Below are 16,734 nucleotides of genomic sequence, written 5' to 3'. Positions count from 1 at the left end.
GATGAAGAGGAATTTTGACCACGATGGAATTTGGAGGTGGAGTTGATTTAAGATTTTGGGATGATATGATGGGGTGTAAGTGTTTGATATGTGGCAAGGACATGAATTTCTGGGGGCCAAAGGGTGGAATGTCATGGACTGAATTGTCTCCCCAAAATATGTGTCAACTTGGCTAGGCCATAATTCTCAGTATTGTGTGGTCATCCTCCATTTTGTGATCTGATGTAATTATGTGTTGTAAATCCTATCCTCTATGTCTGCGGTTATGGTCCTGTTTGGGAGTGAATTGTCAGTCATGTTAACGAGGCATGATTAGATTATGCCTAATCATGAGGATTAGGCTGGGATGTACCACCCTTGCTTTAGTCACACCTTTTATCTTACAAAAGATTAGAGGAGAGAGAAGAGAGCAGAGTGACTTATTATCATCAAGAAAGGGGAGCTGGGAGTGGAGCAACATCCTTTGGACCCAGGGTCCCTGAACTAAGAACCTTCTAGACCCAGGGGAAGATTGATGCCAAGGCACATGAAGATCATCAAGGAATGCTGGGCCCATAGATGTTGAAAGGAGACGGGGACCTTCCTCTGGAGCCAACAGAGACAGAAAGCCTTCCCCTAGAGCCAGCACCCTGAATTCTGACTTCTAGCCTCCTGAACTGTGAGACAATAATTTCTGTTTGTTAAAGGCATCCACTTGTGGTATTTCTGTTATAGCAGCACTAGATGACTGAGACACCCACAAACATTTCTAGATAAGTAAGACAAATGTAAAAACAGGTTCTGCTAGTATCATTATTTATTTTTCTAATTATAATTAATTTTGTTAAATCCTTACCCAGAATAAATAAATTTCCCAAATAAACACTAAAGTTACTCACCCACTGTCATGATAGAATTGTGTCCCCCTAAAATATCTGTCAACTTAGCTAGGCCATGATTTCCAGTATTGTGTGATTGTCTACCATTTTGTCATCTGATGTGATTTTCCTACATGTTATAAATCCTACCTCTATGATGTTAATGAGGTGGGACTAGAGTCAGTTATGTTAATGAGGCAGGACTCAATCTACAAGATTAGTTTTGTCTTAAGTCAACCTCTTTTGAGATAAAAGAGATAAGCCAGTAGAGAGACAGGAGGACCTCATACCACCAAGAAACAACAGCCAAGAGAATAGCACGATTTTTGGACCTGGAGTCCCTGCACTGAGAAGCTCCTCGGACTGGGAAGATTAATGACAAGGACCTTTGTCCACAGCCAACAGAGAGAGAAAGCCTTTTTCTGGAGCTGGCACCCTGAATTCTGACTTCTAACCTCCTAGACTGTGAGAGAATAAATTTCTCTTTGTTAAAGCCATCCACTTGTGGTATTTCTGTTATAGCAGCACCAGATGACTAACACACCCACAAACATTTCTTTCCATTCCAAAGGATTTACAGGGAAACAACAGAGAAAGAATGAATATCCTTACTCCTTGTCTAGAGTAACTTCTAATGTCATGGATGTCTATTTGAAGTCTACTACAATCAATGCAGTGATAGCTTTATTTAAAAAGCCTATATATAAAAAAAAAAAACGTTGCCGTTGAGTCGATTCCGACTCATAGTGACCCTATAGGACAGAGTAGAACTGCTCCATAGAGTTTCCAAGGAGTCCCTGGAGGATTTGAACTGCCAACCTTTAGGTTAGCAGCCGTAGCCCTTAACCACTGCGCCACCAGGGTTTCCAAAAAGCCTATGTAGCAACTCAAATATATAATCTCTGGAAATAAAACCAAAATTTACTTGTAAATTTCTTGACTGAAACATTCATCTATCATTTAAAATTACTCAACACCACACAATATAATTTTACATCATGTTAGGAGGAATACCATTTTGTAAATTCAAACTATACTGATACTGCATTAAGAGCAAAGAAGTTCTTCTGAAATTACTACTACAGGCCATAATGGAAACCAGACACTAATGCTTTCAAGTAACTAACTGAAATTGAATGAAATAATCACCCACGCCATAAAGCATTTATAAGACTTCCCTATAAAACAGGTAATTTTTTTACTGAGGAGAAATAATTCCTTCTTACTGTCCTAAACATTAAATGCCATCACATCATAAAAATAAAATATGGCACATGGATCATTCCATTTTGTTCATCCTTTTAGTCCTATAATACATATTCACTTTATAATAATGAAAACATGATGCCTATTAACTATTATTTACAATGTTTGTTCAATCAACAAGGCTCAAAATGTTCCCTGGAGAGACCACTGCCAAAAGTGAATCCAGTCAAAACAGAGGATTAGAAGGATCTGGGTTCTGCAACATGCCACGTCTATTGCTGCTGCTGGTACACTCGCCTTTATTCCAACATGTGGAAGAGAATTGGTTCCAATCTGACAGTCATGACAGTTGTAGAAGCAAGGGGAGCTGCAGCATGAACCCATGGGTTTGCTGGACAGCTCCAATCTGCCCTCTCACCCACATGTCGCTTCAATAACCCCCCTTTTCTTTTCCCTTTATGTGTCTTTCCCTCCGCCATCTCTCGTCAGCACCCTAAATGGCGCAGAGATGAAGCGTGTGATCCGAGGAGGAGAGAAGAACACCCTAGTTCCTCCCATCCTGGAAACAACAGCAGAAGTCATAACAAATTTGGAGTTTAAAAGCATTGCCAACTCTTGCATTTCTCTCACTAACCAGTTTTAAATTTCCAATCCCAGAAAGAACGTTTGTCACTGAAAGTGCAAACCTTATAAGAAAAAGTATTTTAACCCTTTCATTCAAGCACCAGTGTTTGCATAGCAGAGATGTTTTGATACTGACTGGATCTGAAAACGTTTGGTCATTTTTATTATCCTGAGGAATGTACCATTGAGAGACATAATTGTGTTGATACAAATATCAGCACCCCAATTCCTGGAGTACTTTGAAAAATGGTTTTTGGAAAATCTACAGGATCTGGCTCAAGTACTCCTTCACAAAGTCTCAGGCAAAATGGACTCATTTTTTTCCTCTCTTTTAATCCCTACTTCCCATACCATGGAGCCCTGGTAGCGCAGTAGTTAAGAGCTTGGCTGCTAACCAAAAGGTCGGCAGTTTGAAACCACCAGCCACTCCTCGGAAACCCTTTGGAGCTGTCCTGTTGGGTCGCTGTGAGTTGGAATCGACTCCACAGCAACAGGTTTGGTTTTCTTTCTTCTTTTTTTTTTTGGTTTTTCTCATACCACAATCCGCACAATCTAAGATACCAGCAACTGTAAATCTCATCCTTACTTTATGTGCCAGTCGGAAAGAAAAAAATGCTGCCAATTACACTAGGTCCCACCATTAATTTTCAGATGCAGCCCAATTTCAGAGAGATTAGTTGATGAAAAAAAAAAAATGCACCTTGTATACTAGCTTAGCATGTGATCAGCTACTCCACTGTTCTCTAATTATGTCGTGTGTGTATGTTTTTTTAAACACATTTTAAGCTATTATAATGTTTTTACTATATTGTCCATAGGCATTTAAGAGATCATAACTTATAATTATTGATTAGATGACCAAAAAAGGATTCCAGGAAAATTGCTATTGTGAAACAGAGTTACTGTCAAAAATTTTAAACGCACACTCAAAATGGTTTGCTTTTCCAAACTCGTATATTATTTGGGGCAAAACTTACAAACAGTTCAATAGTTTTCAGATTGGCCATTTGAACAGTCATCATGCACATGTGTTCAAAGCAAACTCCCTGGGCTTCCACAGTGTGCAAACTACTGCTCTAGAGTCTGGGGATACAAAGACAAATAAGACCTCATGCCCATCCCGAAAGACTTCACGTTCTAGTTGGAAAAATGGAAACCAGTGCATGCAATAATGATCAAGGCCATAAGAAGATTATTGATAAAATGTTATGGGATTCAGAAAAAGGAGGGATGACTCTGGGGAACCAAAGAAACATTCACAATTGAAGTGCCACTCGACTTGGGATAAGAGGGATAGAGGAAGGATTCGGACAAGGAGTCATGGAGTGGGAAGGACGGGGTCAACCGGCTTGGATGAAGGCCGGAAGACTTGAAAGCAGAGTACATAGGCAATCGGTTTGAGTGCATGGAGTGGAGAGTGGACAGGTTGGGAGAAGATGATAAAGGACTGTGAATATCATGCCAAGGAATTGATGTTAATTTCTTTTTCCATGTACAGTGTGGAGTCATTAAATGTTCCACTACTGCTGGAATTGTGGTTGATTTCATGGAAACATACTAGATAACCAAGATGCATTTATAACATATACCTTTTAAATAATGCTTTTTTGGTTGTTCTTTGTAAGGGTGATTAAAATTGACAATATTAGGAGTGCTATGCAATGCTGGATCAGGGACAGCTGTCATGGAAGTGGGCTCAGGACAGAGATGGGGATGGGGACAGATTCTCCGAAGGCCTAGTCTCTTCCACTTTAATCCATCTCACATATTTGGCTTCTGCAAAAGATTTAACTTTAAGAAAGATTCCTATTTTGCAAATCAAAACCACAATGAGATACCACTTCAAACCTGCTAGGATGGCTATTATCAGAAAAACAGAAAAAAATAACTAGTGTTGGCGAGGATGTGGAGAAATTGGAACCCTCATCCATTGCTGCTGGAAATGTAAAACGGTGCAGCCGCTGTGGAAAGCAATTTGGCGGTGCCTCAAAAAGTCAAACAGAATTACCATACGACCCAGCAATTCCACTCGTAAGTATACACCCAAGAGACTTGAAAACAGGTTCTCAAACAGATACTTGTATACTAGTGTTGATTGTAGCACTTTTCACAACAGTCAAAAGACGGTAACAACGCAAGTGCCCATCAACAGATGAATGGATAAACAAAATGTGGTCTACTCGTACAATGGAGTATTATTCAGTCATAAAGAGAAATAAAGGTCTAATAGTTGCCATGACATGGAAGAACCTTGAAAACATTATGCTGAGCAAAATAAGTCAGACTCAGAAGGATCAGTACTGTACAATTGATTGTAGAAATATCTAGAATTGGTAAATGCGCAGAGACCAAAGCTCATTAGTGGTTGCCAGGGGTTGGGTGAGGAGGGAGCGAGGAGTTACCGCTTGAGGGGTACTGAGTTTCTGTTCGGGGTGATGGAAAAATATTCGGAAATGGGGAGTGGTGATGGCTGCACAATACGGTGAACGCAGTTAATGTCATCGAACTGGACACTTAAAAATTGTTAAAAATGGCAAACTTTGTTACATATATTTCACCACAAGAAAATTTAAAAGAAAAGAAAGATTCCTGTTTTAAAAATACAGTGGGTGGGAGTGTGAGCATAAAAACCCCGGATCTAACAGATTTCGTATGAAACGTACCACATAGAGATACTCACCTCGACATGTTGGCAGGTTTGGATGAGTTTAGCCAACAGGGTCTCCAGTTCCGTGTTCCTCTTGATAAGGCTGGTGAGGTTACTCTCCAAGTTTTGCTGTTCAAGAACGAGAGGGAAAATATAATTTTGCATGATTTTAATACTTTAGCACACACAAAATTACTCATGCTCAGGAAACACCAAGACATTTTTCAGAAACTCCCATGCAATCTATGCAATTTCAAATATTTATAGATTGAAGCTGGATTTTGAAAAGCTGTATCTAAAAGGACCCACTGAAGTGTTCAAATTTCATTCTTTTTGTTACTGCTTCTTGCACTAACTCGACAATTAGTTATAGGTTACTTCTAGGTCATGAACGAGGGAGAAAGGTGGTAATTGGATTTCTACATTCCCTGACTGACTCAGAAATGGCAATAACATAAAGAATATATTCCTACATCAACTCAACTAGAATTGGATTTTTAGGATTTCACCATATCAAGGGCAAGCTGAGGTCATTCCCTGGAAGAAGGGCTTGAATGGCTCAGCTAGTGCTAACAACAGGGCCGTTTATTGGCATTTCTAAGAAGTCATCATCACTCATGTTTACTCAGCCACAGTGCATTTTATTGTATGTGCTTCCATTCTTTGCCTATAATGCCAGATCAAATTTCCTTAAGCACTACGTTTACCATGTCACTATCCTGCTGAAGAATCTAGAATTATTTTCTCTTCCCTTAGAGCATCGAATTTAAAGTTTGCTGGAATATCCATTTAATTTTATTTTCAACCACAATAACCCTGTGTTCTGGGTGAGACTGATTAAGATTTCTCATTGAGTTCCCCATTGCTTATCATTCCGTATGGTCTTCATTTATACCATTCGTTTATTTATTTACTCATTCATCCAAGAAGTATTACTGAGCTTCTATATGCCAGACATGAGAGAGATGCTGGGACAGCAAACATAAAAAGTATCTAGTCTCTGCCCGCAAGGAGATGGCTATGGCACTGGCAGAAAAACCTGTTGCCTTCGAGTCAATTCCAACTCATAGCGACCCTATAGGGCAGAGTAGAACTGCCCCATAGGGTTTCCAAGGTTGTAATCTTTACGGAAGCAGACTGCCACACCTTTCTCCTGGTTAGCAGCTGAGCACTTAACCACTGCACTGTAAATGACAGAAGGGGAAGAGCCCAGGGCTGCTTGCTGAAGGTTTCTGAGAGGATACAATCTTGCAACTGAAGCTGGAAGGATGAGCAGGAATTTTTTTTGTGGACAAAAATGGGAATTTCTTGGGAAGATGTGATGGAGGCAGAGTGAGGGCAGGGAAGAGTATTCCATGGGCAGGAAATAGAACAATGTCATGCGCCAACATCCCAAGATGTCAGAAGTCCTGGGATTAGGGAAACTGTATTTTACTACCTAGATAGTTTCACAAACACAGCAAAGACACGGAACAAAAAGACAATTTATGGAAAAGAAAATATACCTGAGATTTGTAATGGCATCTGAAGAAGAGGATTTGGAAGATTACAAGAGATTTGGAAAAGTAGCAATTTCATAAAGGTGATAATGGTTTATTATGCAGTAAAGTCTACTTGTGAAAATTTTCACTCCTACTTTCCTAAATTTTAGATTTTGAAAGGTATATTATGAAAAATAAGCATGTTTAACATGCTTAAAATGCACATGTTAGAAGCAGAAATCCTTTTGGCTCTTCTTAAAGAAGTTATGCTTATTAGTCTGTGGTTCATATAAACCCAGTGCCCTCGAGTCGATTCTGACTCATAGCGACCCTAGAGGACAGGGTAGAACTGCCCCATAGAGTTTCCAAGGAGCGCCTGGTAGATTCAAACTGCAGACTCTTTGGTTAGCAGCCGTAGCACTTAACCACTACGCCACCAGGGTTTCCGTTCATCATATATATATATTTTTAATAATTTCAATGATTGCATTTTTCATTTCCCATAGGTTCTTGATCACATCTCCCTGTTCTTGGTAAATTACTTTCTCTTCCTGTTCTGAGGATATAATTCCCTCCTCTATAACTTCCAAAGAACTAAACATACCTATTCTTAAGTTCTTTTGAGAAAAGGCAAGTCTATCTTTTCCTGTGTTTGCTTAACACTTCCCGAGAGTCTGGATTTTGTCTTGTAATTTTGCCCAACAGCTCATCTCACTGAACTTAGTTCTCTGTGCCATGATTTGGGAATTGTCCGAGTCCAGACAGCTGAGGTGCACACTCTAGTGTTAGGCCTTGAGGTTCTTCCCTGAAGAGGGTACTCCCACAAGACACCCATGTATGATACAGGCAGAGATCCTGGTTCAGCTCAGCGCTCCTGCTTCCTTCCACAACAGTTTCGTGTCTCGCTCCAATTACAGAAAAGGTGGAAGGTGCCCTTTGACCTCAGTGTATGGATGTAGACTACTAGCCTCCAGGTATATGAGGGGTTATAGTCCTAAACTACTGCCACATGCGGGGTGTACTCCACCATGTTTCCCCTCTTGTCCCACTGCCTCATCTGGTTTCCAGTCCTTGTGGGCGACTCAGCTTCTGCCTCCCCATACCATTCTTGTACCTCCTTTCCATCTCTGGTCTTTGGAAACTTTCCACTTATGTTTAAACATGGTTATACATTCTTTGGAGTCCCTGAGTGGTGCAAACGGTTAGCGTGCTCAACTGCTAACTGAAAAGGTTGGAAGTTTGAGTCCACCCATAGGTGCTTCAGAAGAAAGCCCGGCTATCTACTTCTGAAAGGTCACAGCTCTTGAAAATTGTGGATGCGAGTTCTACTGAGAAACACACGGTATTCCCACGAGTTGGAATGGAATTGACAGCAACTAGGTTTTTGGTTGCTGGTTTATGTATTCCTCAAAATACATTTTAAAATATTTTAGCTATAATTCTTATTGTTTAGAGTTCAGAGGGAGGCTTTTGTGTATATTTCATCTAGACTGAAACATCAACAAGAAATCTTCAAATCTGGCTTTGAAACACTCAAAGAGCCCAAAATAAGAAAATTTTAAAGAAGAAAAATAATTGTTTCTCACTTAAAGTATGGATACAACAAAGAGCCGCAGAATGAGCCAGAGAGAGTGACTTAGGTGCAAGTTAATGATCCCAGGTTTGCATCAAAGAGAAACTCGCTTTCAAAACTTACAGTTTTTCTACTGTTTGGGTTAAATGAATTGCAACTACTAATCACTTTACGGTCAAAGACTACAGAATAATTTTGAGGCATTTTGCTATTTAACATCCCTGTTACACCTGAGCATAAAGAAAACAAAAATCCTCATGACTGGACCAATAAGCAACATCGTGATAAACGGAGAAAAGATTGAAGTTGTCAAGGATTTCATTTTTCTTGGGTCCACAATCAACACCCATGGAAGCAGCAGTCAAGCAATCAAATGATGTATGGCATTGGGCAAATCTGCTACAAAGGACCTCTTTAAAGTGTTGAAAAGCAAGGATGTCACTTTAAGGACTAAGGTGTGCCTGACCCAAGCCATGATGTTTTCAACTGCCTCATATGCCTGCGGAAGCTGGACAATGAATGAGGAAGACCGAAGAAGAATTGATGCCTTTGAATTATGGTATTGCTGAAGAAAACTGAATATACTATGGACTGCCAGAAGAACAAACAAATCTGTCTTGGAAGAAGTACAGTTAGAATACTCCTTAAAGGCAAGGATGGCAAGGCTTTGCCTCACATACTTTGGACATGTTATCAGGAGGGACCAGTCCCTGGAGAAGGACATCATGCTTGGTAGAGGGTCAGGGAAAAAGAGGAAGACCCTTAACGAGATGGACTGACACAGCGGCTTCAACACGGGGCTCAAACATAACAATTGTGAGCATGGCGCCAGGCAGTGTTTCGTTCTGTTGTACATAGGGTTGCTATGAGTTGGAAGTGACTCAGCGCCACCTAACCACCACAACCACAACAACTCTGAGGTATTTCTGTCAACTTCTTTTGCTATGTAATCTTGGGGAATCCTTTTACCTTTCTTTTTGGATGACGTGTCACAACAGGAAATATCTAGGGAAATAACATCATCTGTTTTTTTTTTTTTTAACTGTTTAACGTCCAATTGTCATAGGTATGACTTTTCCAAAGCTGGTCAGCAAAAGAGGGCCAGATATATACAATCTAACACATTTAGATTTTACACACATCTGCTTGCATCCCCCTCCCTTTATCAAGTATACATCATGTGCAAAATCTGTTTTTAATCAAGTAATACCTACTCTAAAGCCTGTGGTTTAAACACATTGACCTAGCCAGATCCTTTGGGCTTATTCAAATTCAAATAGTACAAGTGTTATTCAAGTCCACAAAGAATTAGAGTTGGTTAGAAATATAATAAAGGGAAATTAAGCTGGGAGAGAGGCTTGTTTCCAAGTAGTACCAGAGGGGCTGACAACACTTTCGAAGAGACCCTGGGTAATGGGACTGTAACAAAATCCAGTCCTCAATTAGCCATGTGTCCGTAGCTTCCACTACTGGACTTCTGTGGAGGTTTTCTGGACTTTAACTGTATTACTAACATCTTGTGTGGTGGTCAGCAGGTCCTGAAAGCTCTTGATTTTGATAGTGTCTTGTGCAAAATAGAAATAATATTCTTTGGTGTAGGAGTCTTGTGACTAAGTGGATATAAGTATCTAAATCCCTATGGATATCTAAAATATTCTGCAGAGTACAAAAAAAAAACCCCTTCAGTTTCCTGTTCTCACTTTGAAAAGGTCAGTATATTTATGGTTCCATATGGAGCCATGGAGTCAGGTGTGAGTGACCACATATGTAGGTGAGGAGACTGGGATTACCATCCCAGCGGGACCTCTCATATCTCAATTATCTTGGACAAATGATGACTCTCGGGCTCAGTTTTCCTATCTGTAAGGTGCAGTTTACAATAAATCTACCAATCTACACGATTATCACAATCAAATGAGAAAATGAATACATATGCCAGACGGAACTATACAAATGTTTGTTTAAATTATAATTCCAGGATAAAACATCCCGTTTGGTTTTGGTACCAGACACCGTAGGGGCCCAGCCGTCTCCCTTGGCAGTCACCATTCTTATGCTTACTGAGAGCATTTTACTGCAAGCACCTGTGCCTCTTTCTGCCAGGAAAAGGTTTTATCTGGTCCCACACAGGAAGAACAAGGGGTAGGAGACTGGGAGTGGAGGGATAAACAGTCTAGCTTTCTCACCTTCTGGTGGGACCACTTCAAGCCAGGCAGTTCTATACTCTCTTCCAGTGGGCCCCAGTGAGAGGGAGCCCAGGGCCCATAGGCGACAACCTGCTCATTAGCATGCCCTCTTTCTGCTTCTTTCCCTTCCAGGTCTCACTTCCTCTCTCCCTTACTGGCACCTCCTGGACCTCTGTCCCATTCAAATTCTTAGTCAGGGTCAGCTTCTGAGACAGCTCCATTAAGGCCTTTTCCATAGACATCCTAATCCATTCTCTTTGAATATGCCTTCGTATGTGGAGTAGCCAAATTAACAAAATATTTTATTGCTTTTGAAAGATACTTGCAAATGCAAGAGATTGTTTTGTCTCTTCCCCCCCTTTTGGACTTTTTCTAGGGGTTACCTGTTCTCCGAATCCCAGGCACTAGACCAGCCCTGTCTGATAGAAAAAGAATGGGAACCACCAAGGGCTACAAGCTCTTGGAACAGCACCTGGCACCTGGTGTGGTGTGTTCTATTAGTGTTTGCTAAATCACATAAAGAACTTGTTTTTCAAGTTTTGAGGCTATACTGATAAAAAGTTTAATTTGTAACAAGTAAACCGTCACCAAATTAAAAACATGTCCCCACATTTCATAAACTATTTCTTCCACAGATTTTCAACTTAATAGCACACTTCCTGAAAACACTGAATCCAATTTGTTCAATTTTCTCACAAATTTGTGATTTTTGTCAGAATTTCCAGCTCAGCAGCTGGCTCCTACTTTGGACTCTATGGGAGGAGGGAGGACTGGGTAGTTATTGCTAAACGGGTACTACGTTTTCTGTTTAGGGTGATGAAATATATCTGGAAATGGATAGTAGTGATGGTCTGCATAGGTCCTAAATCTCAGTGAATACAAATGTTAATATTTGATGCCACCTCACGTAGGAAGCCCCCCTCCTCTCCTGGTCTGAACAGGTAATTCCGTCTTTTTTGAGCTCGTATTATTTACACCTCCAGGCCTCCTCACTCCTTCGCTCCTCCGCTCTGCTCCTGACGTTCCGAGCCAGGCCTTCTGTGGAGCCAAGCATCTCTAACGTCCCTGGGTCTGCACACGTGCTCTTCCCTCTGCCTGGAACGCAACTGCATAGCAGGAAATCATCCCATTGCACAGTTTACATTGAGCACCTGCTGCATGCTCATCACTACTGAGTACATTCCCACTAAAAACCTGTTGCCGTCGAGTCGGTTCCAACTCATAGTGACCCTACAGGGCACAGTAGAACTTCTGCATAGGGTTTCCAAGGCTGTAAATCTTTAGGGAAGCAGACTGCCACATCTTTCTCCCACTGAACGGCTAGTGGGTTAGAACCGCTAACCTTTTGGTTAGCAGCCCAGTGCTTAACCACTGCGCCACCAGGGCTCTGCCTTCCCGTTAAAAACCCTCAGACGGTCACTGTGGGAAGATTTAGCATGGGAAACTGAATATTCATTGGACAACCCTTCTGAAATCTAATGTAGCGAAGCTGCTGATGAGTTAATTTAATAACTACCACCACCAGTTGCCGTTTAGTCGATTCCAACTCAGGGCGATCCCACGTTTCAGAGTAGAACTGTGCTCTTTAAAGTTTTCAGTGGCTGATTTTTCAGAAGTAGATCATGAGGTCTTTCTTCCAAGGTGCCTCTGGATGGTCTAGAACTGCCAACCTTTGGGTTTGCCACTGAGCACATTAACCATTTGCACCACCCAGAGACTAAAGGAATGCCTTGTACCTGAACAGACATTTGTCCAAAGAAGATATACAAATGGACAATGAGCACATGGAAAGATGGTCAACGTCCTTAATCATTAAAAAAAAAAAAGAGAGATGCAAATCAAAACTACAATGAGATATCGCTTCACCCCCCCTAGAATGGCTATGATCAGGAAACAGCAAGTGTGGGCAAGGATGTGGAGAAATGGGAACCCTCATCCATTGTTGGTGGGATTGCAAAATGCTGCAGCTACTGTGGAAAACAGTTTGGTGGCTCCTCAAAAAGTTAAACATAGAACTATCGTATGACCCAGGAATTCCATTCCTAAGTATACATCCAAAAGCAGAAAGACAAACAGATACTCGTTTAGCAATGTTCACTGCAGCACTATTTACAATAGCCAAAAGGTGGAAACAACTCAAGTGCCCATCAACAGATGAATGGATAAACAAAATGAGTCTATCCATACAATGGAATTTTATTCAGCCATAAAGAGAAATGAAGTCCTGAAACATGCTACGACATGGATGAACCTTGAAAATATTCTGCTGAGTGAAATAAGTCAGACACAAAAGGACAAATATATGATTGAACTTATATGAAATACCTAGACGAGGTAAATGCATAGAGACCCAAGTTTATTACTGGTTACCAGGGGCTGGGAGGAGGAAGGAATGGGGAGTTATTGCTGAAGGGGTACTAAGTTTTCTGTTTAGGGTGATGAAAAACATTTGGAAATGAATAGTAGTGATGGTTGCACAACTTGTTGTATGTTACTGATGTCACTGGATTGTCCATGTAAGAAAATGCTGAAATGGCAAATGTTTTGTTATATATATTTTTACCAGAAAACAAGGCTTTCTACACTTAAGGGCTTTTCCCACCAGTAGAGATGAGTCTGAGCCCAAGATGAGGGCCTTGGCAGTTTAGAAGCACTCTCAGGGAATGTTACATAACCCCATCAGACCACTGGGAAGGCAAACACAACATTGTTGAACAAATTTTTATAAACGTGGGTTAATGTATTTAGAGTGATATTCTACCAATTGGTACTGATAAGTCTATTCAAATTCTATTGAAAACTAAAGACACATTGCTGCTAGCCTAGGAAAAAATATTAGGAGTCTGAAGGAGAATTAAGGAATTTGTTACCTCTTCCCCAGGTGATTTTTTTTCAGAGTGCTCTTATTCTGGGATGGGGAAGAATATGATAATGGTCTTTGTTGGGAAGGATAAGGTTTTATTAAGCGTGTTACTATTTGATGCAATTCAATACCCCCCCAACCACTATCACCAAAGAAGAGGAATAAAAATAATTCAAGATGGTGTTTCTGACGGGTAACAATGAGAGTGAGCAGATTTAATTTCTTAATATTAAGCAAAAGATTGGGTACAAGTTAAATGTGTGGAAGACGAAGTTGTAAAACATGTGTTGCTTAAAGAATGCGGCTTCTGTATATACTTTATGGCAAAAAGATGATTTTTTTCCTCATAATTTTTGGTTTTGATTCATAAATTTCTAACGGATTTTCATGGAGTGATAGCTCACCACTTCCATTTTGTGGAATCTTTAGTGAGGCACAAGTTGGTAATTTAACAGTCCCCGGAAGGGCAGCTGATTTTCCACAAATCTCAACCCAAGCTTTTTAGCATGTATACACACACCAGCTGAGAATAAGAAATCCAAGCTAACAGATGAGCTTTGTGCTTCTACATACACTGATACCCAATCAAATAGCAAGGTAAGCAGACAAATACCCCTAATTTTAGCCTTTGGAGGCCTGCACCTAAGAGTCAGGTTGCAGGGAATTAATGACTTGTCATTGAGCACTACTATTAAAATGGATGCCTGAAATAGGAGAGTTGAGTAATTCCTTTTGGATTTGCCCAGGTCTTAAAGAATGTTTGCTCTTGCTCCTAAGTCAATGCCTCAGAATGTCTTTAAAGTATAATATTAGGTCTGGATACCTTTCAAGGCAAACAGAGATCTGGCTTGTTTCATTCCACAATATTCAGAGTGGCATTCAGGAACCATGTTCGTAGCCCTGACACCCAATACCGTCACTCCAGTGTGATCAGGATATGAACACGTTGAGTGCCACAACCCGTATATTTTTTTCTAAGAAACTTTAATCACACCCCTTAATATGAAAACACAGCCATATTAACACACACCACCTGCATAAAAGCATAAATTCTTTACATGTAACTCAACTCTTAAGATGTTTTAATTACGTTGCAGGAGTTTAAGGCTATCTTCAGGTTCGACTTACGACAGACCACAAATACATGTGATTTATATCAGTTTTATTTTTTGTTAAATGCCCCTTTTCATTGGGTATGATAGTTACCATTTCCAAATGCCCTGGCAAGACAGGCCGCCAAGGGAACTTCAGAAACCTAATAAAACACAATCTGCATACAAATTTAAGTCTAGTGTTCCATGGACTACAATTTAAGCAATTCTGATATGCGATACCATATTTACCTTGTCAAGTTTTATTTGAAATTTCTATATTAACACTGCAGAATCTGCTCCATATATTTATAAATTCCATCATCAGGGGTTCAGTGTTTATTATTCTAATCTGGTAGTCAATAACGTACAGAGAAAAAATTTAAAACACTTTTTATGGTCTAAAAGACCTTTCAAATTTTAATGGAATGAAATAAATAACTTTGTATAGTTATATTCATTTAGTTTAAATTTTATCAGATCTAATAATGACTACTTATTTCCAGGTATTAGAGATGTGGATGGTCTTTTCTGCTCACTTCCCACTCCTGGCCCCGTTTCTGCCTAAATGAGAGAGGTGAGCAACTGACCAACAAATACATTTCTCAGTTTTGAGAATCAATATGAAGTGAAGCAAGCTGGACTGCTAGGAACCTTTGAAATTCTCTAACTTATACATAATGACCTCTGTTGCAAAATTTACCTGGAGACAAAAGTTTCAAAGACATTGACTATAACCTCTCAATGGAATATACAAGAAGCATTTCAAAGATCATAGCATATGTATAAGAGCCAAGGAGGTCCAACTGGGCAGCTCGCCTGCTGTCCTCTCTGCTCATTTGCCCCTGTTAAGCTTCAGAATCCTCAACACAGCACTCTGAGTTGCCACTTTCTGTCCATGGAGTTGATGTAAGAGATGAAACTTATCTGCCAACATAGAATAATATAGTGAAGGGATTATGGGAAAGTTGGAAAACGGACTAACAGTAGTTAATTACTTTTGCTCACATGAAAGCTCTCAAGTTGAGAAAATACTTAATTTCTTAAACCAGGGGTCGGCAAACTGTGTCCCACAGGCCAAATCCCACCCTTTGCTTGTTTTTTGTATGGCTAGCCAACTAATAATGGTTTTTGTATTTTGAAATGGTTGAAAAAAATTAAAAAAAGAATAAAATTTTGTGACACGTGAAAAAAAAAGCATATGAAATTCAAATTTTTTACGTCTATAAAGTTTTGTTGGAACACAGCCACCCCCATTCATTTGCATATCATCTACTGCTGCAATGGCAGAGCTGAATAGTTGAATCCACAAAGGTTAAAATATTTACTATCCATCTCATTATAGAAAAAATGCTGTGTTCTAAAAAACAAACAAAAAAAAAACCTTTTAAAAATAATCCAAGCAACTAGAAAGACAAGAGCAAAACTAAGCCTAAATCTAGTAGAAGAAAGGAGATACAAAGATCAGAGCAGAAATAATTAAAATTGAAAACAGACAAACAGTAGAATCAATAAAACTGGAAGCTGGTTCTTCAAAAAGATCAATAAAATTGACAAACCTTTAGCTAGACTGACAAGAAAAAGAAGAGAAAGATGACAATAACCAAAACAAAAAATGAAAGAGGGGCATTACAACTGACCCAATAGAAATAAAGAGAATTATGACAGAATATTATGAACAATATACAGCAACAAACTCGGTAACCTAGAGGAAATAGACAAATTCTTAGAAGCACACAACCTACCAAACTGACTCAAGAGGAAACAGAAAGTCTCAACATACCCAAAACAAGTGCAGAGATCAAATCAGTGATCAAATACCTCCCAACCAAAAAAACAGTCCTGGACCCAATAGCTTCCCTGGAGAATTCTACCAAACATCTAGAGAAGAATTGACAGTAATACCGTTTAAACTCTTCCAAAAGATAGAGAAGGAAGGAATACTCCCTAATTCATTCTATGAAGCAAACATAACCCTGATACCCAAACCAGACAAAGATACCACAAGAAACGAAAATTACAGGCCAATCTCTCTTACGAACATAGATACAAAATACTAGTGAAGAGAATCCAACAAAATATTAAAAGAGTCATACACCATGACCAAATGAGATCTATTCCAGAAACGCAGGGATGGTTTAACATTAGAAAATCAATCAATGTAATACACTACATCAACGGAACAAAGGAAAAGAACCACATGATC

The 16,734-nt window shown here is 39.7% G+C and overlaps 1 protein-coding gene across 5 annotated transcripts in view; it reads right to left on the bottom strand.

Moving 5' to 3' along the window:
• Positions 1–16,734, bottom strand: part of MID1 (midline 1) — a 388,197-nt gene that overhangs the window by 69,840 nt on the left and 301,623 nt on the right. For all 5 annotated transcript variants that reach the window (XM_049873126.1, XM_049873123.1, XM_049873128.1 and 2 more), the window contains one exon: positions 5,368–5,463. In XM_049873126.1, coding sequence (XP_049729083.1) covers positions 5,368–5,463 — 96 coding nt within the window. The remainder of the gene's footprint in view (positions 1–5,367; positions 5,464–16,734) is intronic.

Source organism: Elephas maximus, chromosome X (assembly GCF_024166365.1).
Source record: "Elephas maximus indicus isolate mEleMax1 chromosome X, mEleMax1 primary haplotype, whole genome shotgun sequence".
Lineage (NCBI taxonomy): Eukaryota > Metazoa > Chordata > Mammalia > Proboscidea > Elephantidae > Elephas > Elephas maximus.
Note: the sequence above shows the minus strand (reverse complement) of the source record. Positions and strands in the feature narration are given on the sequence as shown.